We start from the raw sequence: 11,402 nt of genomic DNA, 5'->3' as shown, positions 1-11,402 counted from the left end.
TTGACATAAATCTACTTGAAAATCTATGGCAAGACCTGAAAACGATTGTCTAGCAATGATTAACAACCAACTTGACAGAGCTTGAAGAATGTTGAAACTATTAATGGGCAAATGTTGCACAAACCAGGTGTGGAAAGTGCTTAGAAACTTACCCAGAAAGAATCACAGCAGTCATTGCTGCCAAAGGTGTTTCTACAAAGTATTGACTCGGGTGTGAATACTTATGTAAATTAGATATTTCTGTATTTAATTTTCAAGAAATTTGCAAAAAAAAATCTAAAAACATGGTTTCACTTTGTCATTATAGGGTATTGTGTGTAGTAGATGGGTGAGAGAAAACAAAAACTATTTCATCCATTTTTATTCAGGCTGTAACACAACAAAATGTGGAATAAGTCAAGAGTTTGAATACTTTCTGAAGGCACAGTATGTAGTCAAAAGTCTAACCATTGCCAATTTAGAATTGCAGTCTAAAATCAACATTGCCAAATTAGAATGTGTTCAAATGGATATTTCATTGGCTGAATTGTTCAACAACAGGGCAGCAGCAGTTGGTCTTGTCTATATTGCAGAGCATGTGAGCTGTGTAGTCCTAGTTTACTGGTGTAACAAAGACACCCGCCCTGTTTTTACCTGATACCTGTATCATGTTACACACACACACCCAGGTTTGCTGTGGTGTGGTGTAGCCTTACAAACCATGATTAGGGTTATTTGGGTGGTGTGGTTTGCCTTAGGCCCACACCAATTATCTCAAGCCAGTTATATGTGTTCCTTTTGTTATGTCACTTCATTCATAAAAGATGATGTGGTGATGGATAGTGTCACTAAATGCAACAGTATTTTGAACAATGAAGCTAATATAGGAGTAATATCCCACTACTAAAATGGGTCTCAGGTCAAATGTGAGTCATATTGTACTGTAGGTCTAAAGAGAAACACAGTAGCACAGAAGATATAATGCCAGTTCCAACATGACACGGATACTTCCAATAAGTTTATTGGTGCAAGATGCTTGTAATGTCACCGATATCGTACATGGCACACATTTCACTGACACCACATTAGGGCGTTATGAGGAGAGGCATTTGCTTGCCAAATTGCTTTGTCACAGTTGAGTCATGTGAGTGTCTTGCTCATACGTTAAAACTCGGTAGTAGGCTTATGTACAAACAAATAATATGATTCCTTCTACATGGGCTAAACTATTACAAGGATATTGTATTCATAGAATAGAACATTATAAAAGCTAAATTAACATAGCATCCAATATGTGACCTTGTTGCCAACAGCTGTGTTTGGCTGGATGGTTGAGTTCCCAAACTTCCCACTCTGATAGGTTACAGAGAAGTGACTAGTCAGATCAAATCAACTAAAATTGTATTGGTCACACACATATTTAGCAGATGCTATTGCAGGTGTAGTGAAATCCTTGTAAATAGACAGCTGTATGACACTACCAGCTGTTCACAACATTTCCCTGCCTGCCCTCTACACACAAGTTTGTTTTCTGCTTTTTATAAACCTACAAATCCTCCTTAATCTTCAGAACACACAGAGAGAGCTGCTGAATATTGGGATTTGGAAATGCTTCACTTGGAAAAAGGTCCCCTCTTCCCCTCTCTGTCTACATTTCCTGAAAAGCATTAACTGCATATTGGATATTTATTATTCTCTTCTAAACAATAAGGCAATAAAGGTTTTTATTGGTCATCAGTATATTTATTGTTACCGACCTACAGTGCATATGCATTATGTTTTTGTCAATTAACATAGCAATTATATGTCATGGCTAATGCGATATAGGAATAATTGACACGTGAGAAAATGTGCATGTGTTTACAAACAGCATATTGTGACACCCTGCTTGGCAAGATAAGTACATACCCCATATCATATGGCGCACTACTGAATGTCCCGGATATTCCTCGCACCGGAAGAGAAGGGGTACATTTCCCAGCCATCTTGTGGCAGTATCTAGCGAATTGTTCGCAGCCAGCCTCGTAGAATCGGAGGTAAATCCCGCTGAAGGGGCGCCATCATGCCCGGACAACTGCAAGAAGGCTTCGGCTGCGTCGTAACGAATCGGTTTGACCAGCTATTGGATGATGAATCAGATCCGTTCGAGGTGTTAAAGGCGGCGGAGAACAAGAAGAAAGAGGCGGCCGCAGCTAGTATCACCAAGTCTGCAGCCCAAGCTGCCAAGCAGCCCAAGAAAGAGTCACAGAAGGACAGGAAGAATCCGCTCCTTGACAAAAAAGATGAAACTCAGGCTCCAGTACCTCCGAAGAAAGAAGGTAAGGTTCACACCTTGGTGCGTTTTAAAAAAGATATATATTTCAAAACCTGCAAAAACCTAGCCAGCTTGGTAACAACAGCATGATGAGGGTCAACATGGTACCTGTCCTGTTGTCAACAGAACCCACTGCAAACATGCACATATCCAATGCATGATTATTGGACAGGTTAATCATGCATTGGATATGTACTGTATATCACCCAACAGTGCACTCATGCTAACCTGTCGCAGATATGAATTCCACCTGCAGGATGTGGATTGTTTGTAGATGATATTCCAGTGGTAGTTGCGCAGTACAGTGTGTTTGTCATGAAAAAGCTCGAGTTTGGTGGGCATGTGTATGCATAAGATAACTTATTTCTTTGCTGAGCAAAAAGGTAGCTGGCTCGTCTAGGATTTGCTGGGCATGTCTGCTGCGCAGTTAGCTATTCTTCAAAACACTGATGCGACTAAACTGTATTAAAAAAATCTCTAGTTTAACGTCAAGGCCCGTGCGTTATCCTGCAAGTACATCATTGGGTAGCTAGCTAGCCAACCAAAGTCCCATGCTGGTTGTTGTTGTTCCAGCATTTTGGTAGAAACGGGCCAACACAGGTAGCAAACCTTGCACCGTTTAATTGATCTAGTTAATGTATAGTTAGCACTGTTTTGTGTTGTCTGTTCAAACGGTTTGTGCAGTAACGTGTTGTGACAGTCGTTGACAGCGTGCTGGCGTTTATCTTTGCAGAAGCATTTCCAAACAGATCATCTTAGCTACTTTCGTTAGCTACTAATTCAGCAAACTAGCTAAGTTACTAGGATTTCGTCTACGTGCATGCGCTGTATGTTTTTGTAAACAAGTGATTTGGCCAGATGTCCTCAAACTACACAAATATAAATACCATGCCTACATGCGCTGAAAGCAGGCGTGTCTGCCTTGAGTCAAGAGTGCATGCTGTCAAAGTAATAAACCACGACAGGGCGTAGCTAACACTCCACACCCTCATGAGATAGCTAATCAGCTTCGTCTGGTATGACCTAACACATTTGCTGAATGACTGACCCATATTTCATGTTAAATGCATACTTGAAGCTCCTCTTGCAATTCGTCTCTAGTCTAGACACCAGTGCAGTTCTTCACTCTTGGTTGTATTATACTTTTTGGTTACACATTGTTTGGCTCCAACACCCATTATCAGACCAAAACATATTTTAATCAAAAGGTATTGTTGATTGAAAGAGTGGAGAATGTTCATGGGATTTTTCACTGCACAACCCTTTTAATTTGTCTCTGTAGTCATCTCTGGCCAGTGCTGAGTGATTGGCCACATCTAAAGCCTCCATGTGTTGTTGTGGTAGCAGTTATCAGGCGGGTGGGCCGAAGGCCGGACCAGCAGGGCCAGCCTGGCACCCAGGGCGGGCAGGGGGAGGGGCGGCCCACCGGCGACAGGAGGCCGGACAACAGGAGACCCCCACGCGAGCGCCGCTTCGACAAACCCCTTGAGGACAAGCCCGACGGTGGAGAAAGAGGAGAGTTCTCTGCAGACAAGTGAGTAATTGCTGTAGTAAATGACAATGGTCAGCATTTTTTGATAATAAGGGTTGGTAATGTAAATCTGGTTGTCTAGGACGCACTGTATGCTTCATTTTGTGTTACTTGTTAAGTGTCAGGTGGCACCAGACTTTGACTGTGGTGTAAAGAAAAAAAGTCTAAATTCAAATCATACTTATCCTTGCATGTTTTTCAAATGTATTTTATTTTTAACTTTCAATAAAGTATTATTCATAGTCCTAAGCTGCTCTTATCTGCCCTCCTTGATGCAAAGTCTGTGTGTCCCTCATCAGGCCTCTAGGAGACCGGCCCCCCAGAGGGCGTGGTGGCAGCCGTGCTGGGCGTGGTGGACGGGGACGGGGCATGGGCCGGGGCGACAGCTTCGACTCCCGCGGCAAACGGGACTTCGACAGACACAGCGGTGGCGACAAACCGTGAGTCATTTCTGCTCCGAGTCCTCAAAGGATTTTTTTTTTTGGGGGGTGGGGTTTGATCTTCAGATGCTCTGTGACTAGTGATGGTAGCGCATTTGCTTTCATGTTTGTCTCAACAGTCAGAAATCTGAGGAGAAGCGTGGCGGGAGTGGTGTTCACACCCGGGGAAACCCCAAGGATGAAACGAGGTGGGTGTTCAAAAAATCTGAACCTATTTCCTTAAATGGAGACCGATCAGACCCATTATGTGCAAGGTCCTACACTGAGGAAGTCCTGGCTTTGTTGATATTGACTGATTTCTGCTTTTGCTCCAGAGGGGATAAATGCATTGAATTTCTGTTCCCAGTGTTGATGCCGAACAGACTACTGCCCCTGAGGAAACCCCTGAGGGAGTGGAACACACCCCTGCTGACTCTGAGAATAAGTGAGTACCCTCCTGGACTTGTCCAGTTAACCCCCCCACACACCCCAGGACTGCTGCTCTGACTGAAACGGGACAACCAACTAATTTCTCTCCTTTTTCATTTAACCTTTATTTTTACTGGTTAAATCTAATTTTTGCACGGGAAACATATTCTTGGAGTTAACATACTGTACCGGTTCACTAGGGTGCTCCATTCATGCTGCTTCATTCAGTCTGATCTCAACGTTCAATTAATCACATGGTCCACAACGCACGTAGCACTACAGTCAATCTAGAAGAAATCTAAAACGACAAACCCAATTGGACAGCTAACAGACTGGTAATGGCTTGCATTAACAGATGCGTCTCCGTCTCTTCCAGGGAGAACGAAGTAGAGGAACCTAAGGAGGAGGGCCCCAAGGAGATGACCCTGGACGAATGGAAGGCCATGCAGGATAAGGAGCGTGCCAAGGTGGAGTTTAACATCCGCAAGCCCAACGAGGGCGCCGACAGCAAGTGGAACAAGGGCTACATGCTGCACAAGTCCAAGAGTGAAGATGTCAGCGATGAAAAGCCTAAAGATGTAAGTGACACAAACTGTGCCAAATGTTTGCTTATCTATCGCTGCGCTGTCATGTATATTTTATGTTTTGTCATTGTATTTAGTTGTATTTTTAACATTTCATTATTTTTTTCAGACCTATATTTGAGCAAAGTATGTGTTATTTAGATTAAGGATGTGACTGAATCGTTTAAATAATTTGTTTTCATTTCAAATCTATTTGAAGTCAAAACATCTACAGATATACTCTACTGAATTAATATTGGTGAATGTTCAAGAAGTGTAGGATTAGCTGTACTGTTGCGTTTCAAGTTTGGAAAGGAGTTGCAATTAGAGAAGTTTGATTCTTATTGACTGATCAACGCTAAAGAAGTATGCACATCTTTAAGGTATTGATTCATTGTTGTTTTGTTTATGTCTTAGCAAACAAAAGGGCTGATATAAACCAGATTGTAATGCAAACCAGCTAAAAACCCTCCCCATGAGGCTGTCATTACAAAAGTGCTCGGTCTTATTGCTGGTCCTTTCTCTTGGATGTTGCAGAGACCAGCTGTGATTGATACTCCGGAGATTGAAGAGTTGACCCCCTTGTTCAAGGTACCTGTTTCATATATTCAACCCATGACAGTTCTGACAAAACAAGCCTTCATCTACACATTGGCATAGTAGTTAAATTATGTCGAACAATAGTTAGTATGTTGGCTATTTGAGTTTACATGGTTGCATGAGTGGACTCTTGTCTAAATGTCAAACTCTAGCTCTGACTAAATGTAAACAAGGTCAAATCCCCTCCATCAGGGCAACCCTGATGAAATCGGCCCGGACCACCACTTCCGCAAGCCCGCCAACGACATCACAGCCCAGCTGGAGATCAACTTTGGAGACCTGGGCCGCCCTGGGCGCGGGCGCGGGGGAGCCCGCGGAGGAAGGGGAGGCCGCGGTGGAGGAGGTGGCCGACCCGACCGTCCGGTTCGCGCAGGGGGAGTTCGACCCGAAAAGGTAACGCTAATTGAGGCTGTTGTAACTGACTACAAATGGTTGTAAATAATGATCACAAAAGGCTACGGTTACTAGGGCCCTATAAAATCAGTTTTATTTTTTGTCTGATTCCGTTAAATTTTTTTCCCAAGTCCCATTTTCCAGGTTTCGGTTTTTTAGGTTCTCTCTCAAAATCACACTGCACATCCATTTATTTATAAGTTCACAACAATGCTTAACTGCTCTAGGGTATGATCTGGCCAACATCCAGTGAGGTTGCAGAGTGCCAAATTCAATTACAGAAATGCTCATTATAAAAATTCAGAAAATCTTTAAACCTATGTAAAATATGTTTTGTTAACTTCTTGTTAAACCAACCCGTGTTAAATTTATAAAATGCTTTTTGGCGAAAGCATACCTAACCCAGAACATAGCCCAGTTGACAAATTTATTACAAACAGTAACCAGCCAAGCAGAAGTGTTACAAAACTCAGAAATAGAGAGAAAATTAATCCCTTACCTTTGATGGTCTTCATATGGTGGCAATCAGAAGACATTCATTTACTCAATAAATGTTCCTTTTGTTCGATGAAGTCTCTTTATATCCAAAAACCTCTGTTTTGTTAGCTCGTTTTCTTCAGTAATCCACAGGCTCAAACTCAGTCAAAACAATCAGACAAAAAAAATCAAAATTGTATCCGTAAAGTTCATAGAAACATGTCAAACGATGTTTATATTCAATCCTCAGGTTGTTTTTTAGCCTAAATTATCTATAATATTTATACCGGACAATAACGTCACCAATATAAAAGGTAAACAAGAAATGCACACGTGCCTGAAAAAACTCTGCGACAAGTTAGGGTCTACTCGTTCAGACTGGTCTTACTCCCTCATTTATAAGACTACAAGCCTGAAATCATTTCTAGACTGGTGACATCTAGTGGAAGGCATAGGAACTGCAAATGGAGTCCTAAATCAATGGATAGAATAGAAAACTACAAAACCAAAAATAAAACTACTTCCTGAATGGATTTTTCTCAGGTTTTCAGCTGCTAAATCAGTTCTGTTATATTCACAGATACTTTTAACCAGAAGGGGACTAGGGTTCCAATTTTGGAACCCCCCCCAAGTTCAGCTGGAAGGTGGCGCATGGAACTCAAAAATATTCCTAAAAATATTTAACCTCCACACATTAACAAGTCCAATGGGTCAAATGAAAGATAAACACCTTGTTTATCTACCCAGAAAGTCAGATTTCTAAAATGTTTTACAGCGAAAACATAGCACATATTTATGTCAAACCACCACCGAAGACACGGCTAATTTGCATAGCCAAGTTGAAAAAAATATGCAATCAACAAACGCAGGATTAAAATAAAAATAATGCACTAACCTTTTGAAATCTTCATCAGATGACAGTAATATAACATGTTACACAGTACATTTAGGTTTTTTTCAATAATATGCTATATATATCCATAAATCTCTGTTTACAATGATGCATCGTTCAAAAAATGCTACTCAAATGTCCTGAGAAATGACGATAGCTCCGGCAGATAACGTCAGCTAACAAGGAATACACATCATAAACTTTGACTAAATATGCATGTTCTACATATATATAGTTAGATACACTTCTTCTGAATGCAATCGCTGTGTTACATTTATTTTTAACGTTACAGGTTTCGTTCACTAGGCTATACTATGAGTCGGAGCTCAAAAAGTAGCATTATGGCTCCTCTATCTTGGAGTCCACATAAACCCAAATTTACCACATAAATATTCCCTTACCTTTGCTGTTCTTCCATCAGAAGACCTGGAAGGAATTATACTTACCAAAAACAGCGTTTAGTTTTGCAGTCTGTGTCTTTCGGTTCTCAAACACGACACATTTCGGTTGAAATGTAGCCAAAAGTCAAGTGGATGCGCACCAAAACGTCGAACTTACATATTATATGTCTATTAAACTTGTCAAACTAACTTCATAATCAAGCTTTAACATGTTATAAAGGTGTACAGCAATCGTGAGGACGAACAGAAACGCATGCATTGTATAATCGATCTTGGAAAAAAGACAGGACCTGAGCAGAGCACGCATAAAAGTGACCTGTTTTTTCGCGTGACCGAAAGGTTTCGGCCCGCCAAAACTCTTGTGAGCGCGCGATTCTCACAATGAGAAGCCCCATTGAAAGCTGAGATCAAGACAGAGAGACTGTTCCCAGACCTGTAACTGCTTGGGAAGGGTGGGGGCGATGACGTCAAAGTTGGGCCAACTTTTCTGATGACAAGAGAGAGTTTGGGAGAATGACTGCCCTGAGAGTTCTGCTTTACATACAGACATAATTTAAACGGTTTTAGAAGCTTTAGAGTGTTTTCTATTCAATAATATTTTTTTATTTGCATATATTAGCAACTTTTGACAAAAAAATGTGTTTACTATGGGCATGCAATTACTCCAGCGGGGGCAGTAGACAGCCCTATCCCCAAGAGGTTTTAACAGTTTTGGAAACTTTAGAGTGTTTTCTATCCAAATCTACCAGTTATATGCATATCATATCTTCTGGGCCCGAGTAGCAGTCCGTTTAATTTGGGCATGCTTTTCATCCAAAATTCCGAATGCTGCCCCCTAACCTAGAGAGGTTAAACCACATCAAGAGACTACTTTTGAGGTCTGGGGGGAAGATTTTATTTATTTTTTATTTTTATTTTTTTATAGATATTGGAGTGTTCAACTTAATGCAAGTGAGCACCAGCAAGAGATTGTTGTTTGGTTTTAGCAGTCTTTCTGTAGTGCTCCTGTGATTTCAGAGGTTGCAAAACAAATTACCGGCTGATGCAAATAATCACCATATCATTCTGCCAAGTAGGCATAGAGTACTTTGTAGCCAACATTTAATTGAGATGGTTTTTGGGAAAGCCTTTCCATCTCTACCAGGTTATTATTAACATCATTGCTATCGGCTACACAAAAGTGTAGACCTAACGTGCACACACAGACAGGAGCGTCCCCGTGCTGTTTCAAATTTGCAGGAAAATAAGAATCCGTAACGTATTTTGTCCATGTCTGATGATTGACTTGGGCTAATGTAATGCATTTCTGAATAAGTTCAATACATTTAGTTGATTTCTCTACGAAATTCAATATATTTTTGAATATTGTTGAATTCCAATTTAATGTCTGGATTCCGTGACTCCGTCCACGTTCTCCGCAACGCAGCTTGTATAGGACCCGAGGTTACAGACCACATTCTAAGCTGAAGTTGACTATTGTTTTGAACTGTGTTGTTCATCTATAATCTCCCAACTGAAAAACATTTTCTCCCTACTGAACATGACCCAGTATTCTCTGAGCTTTTATCAACACCTTATTTTTTTTTCTCTTGGTCCCCAGCCAGGTGGAGTCTCTGTTCCCAATGTTGATGACCCGGAGGCCTTCCCAGCCCTGGCCTAAGACTTCAGCATCGCCACCAGCCCGCTCCGTCAGCGCCTCCGCCCCCCTCCTATGAGGCTTGCATGCTTACAACTTCAAGTATATGAGAGAAGAGAAAAAAAAGGAAATGATTTTAACGACGAAAAGAAGACAGTCATCCATACCATTCACAGCTGAGGACTGAAATTTTAACCTGTTTTGAAAGGACTGATAAAAAGACAAAAAAAAGAGGAAAAATTACTTCTCTTGTTACACTGAAGCAAGTTATTGGTAGAAGTTTTGTATTTAGAGACAAGATAGCAGGGATGTTTTCATATATTAATTGTTTTTTTCAGAGATTATGCGTATATACTTCATGGATATTTTTTTGTATTGCTGCTTGAATATATGCATTTCCAAGATTGAGGTTGAAGTGTGTGTGTTCCTCCTTAGGCTTTGGCTGGCTTTCCTCATGACTTTACCTGAATATTTTGTGGTCATCTTAGACAAGCTTTTATTTTGAAGGGGTGACTTAAGTCATGCATTACTCAGATGTTAAACTTAAACTATGTTTTAGTACCTTTGTACTAAATCTATGAACTGTGTTTTTAAAAGTAGTGACTCCTTATAAGTGTAATGTTTCTGCTTGTTATGCAGTGAAAGTTGATGCCTCTGGTTTCCTTTTATTTTCCTATTGATAGCTTGGCTCTTATTTTTCTGGTGGACCAGTGGTTGGTGTGTTTTATCCCTGGTCCAGATGTTACTACCTGTGTCTTTAGGGCAGCCATGGCCCAAATGTGTATCTAGGCTGGTCCTTGTTGGTTGTACAGGCTATACTATTAGTAACCTTAAGACCACTATGCGAATATATTGTATTTTGTGTGTGTGTGAGAGAAGGTGTGATTGGGTTGACTGTGAACAATAATTACTTAAACACTTGAAGTACTCCCCTGCCACGAACTTGACATTCTCCAGGAACTTGACCACAAGTTCAAAAGCAGCTCAGTTTGGCCTGAAGTAGTTTTTATTTCTGAGAACATAGAAACGACTATCGAGGTAAGATTGTGGACATATCTTGCAATTCGAGTATTTGATAAATGTAGTATTTGTAGTCCTATCTTTTAGAGTTTGCAAAGCACTTGTTCCTATCAGCACCAGAACTCTGAAGTAAAGCCCTTTTTTAAATTGTATTTTATTTTCCCCTCTTGTGATCATCTTTGTTATTTTTGCATTTTGTTATAATTACTACAGCAGCACTACAGCATAATTTGTCTGAAAGAAATGTGCCGTTCAATGTGGACCAATCGAGTGCTACAGAATGTATGACTGCTAATCGTGCTTGTAGTCATCTGTGTCTTGCATTTCCAGGCTAGGTTTTATTGTACCGAAGTAGGTATACTTCACACATTGGGTTTGGGGAAGGGGTACATTTTACTATTTTAAGTGACTGAAAGCTTTATATTCCAATGCTCTGGAAATACTTGCTGGTAATACAGGGACACAGGTGACTGGAGCAAACCTTTTGTAGGACTGTTTGAGCCATTTGACGGTAGACTTTTCTGCAAACATCCCTGTTCTAATAAATTGCTTAGAGGTGTTAAATGTATTCTGCCCCTGGCAGTGAGTTGTGTGAGATCATTACTGTGACTTTTAAAAAGAACACTCTTAAAAAAAAAAGAAAGTGTTTTTCTATATTCAGGCTGTGTGTGATTTTTCTTGGGGGGGGGTATTATTCAATGTTATGTCGTAAGATTGATAGGACTGCATATGGTAGCAGATTACATTG

At 40.7% G+C, this 11,402-nt stretch overlaps 1 protein-coding gene across 2 annotated transcripts; it reads left to right on the top strand.

Moving 5' to 3' along the window:
- Positions 1-1,941: 1,941 nt before the first annotated feature.
- LOC118402322 (plasminogen activator inhibitor 1 RNA-binding protein-like) lies at positions 1,942-11,222 on the top strand. Of its 2 annotated transcripts, none has more exons than XM_035800440.2 (9): positions 1,942-2,297; positions 3,641-3,827; positions 4,124-4,264; positions 4,384-4,452; positions 4,611-4,688; positions 5,049-5,250; positions 5,773-5,826; positions 6,028-6,228; positions 9,599-11,222. In XM_035800440.2, the coding sequence occupies exons 1-9, from the start codon at positions 2,042-2,044 to the stop codon at positions 9,656-9,658; spliced, it is 1,248 nt and encodes a 415-aa protein (XP_035656333.1). In that variant the 5' UTR covers positions 1,942-2,041; the 3' UTR covers positions 9,659-11,222. The 2 variants fall into 2 exon arrangements, with proteins under 2 accessions (XP_035656333.1, XP_035656332.1); XM_035800439.2 differs by having other exon boundaries at positions 3,638-3,827.
- The last annotated feature ends 180 nt before the right edge of the window (positions 11,223-11,402 follow it).

This window comes from Oncorhynchus keta, chromosome 23 (genome assembly GCF_023373465.1).
Source record: "Oncorhynchus keta strain PuntledgeMale-10-30-2019 chromosome 23, Oket_V2, whole genome shotgun sequence".
NCBI lineage: Eukaryota > Metazoa > Chordata > Actinopteri > Salmoniformes > Salmonidae > Oncorhynchus > Oncorhynchus keta.
The sequence above is the reverse complement of the archived record's forward strand: the minus strand, read 5'-3'. Positions and strand labels throughout refer to the sequence as shown.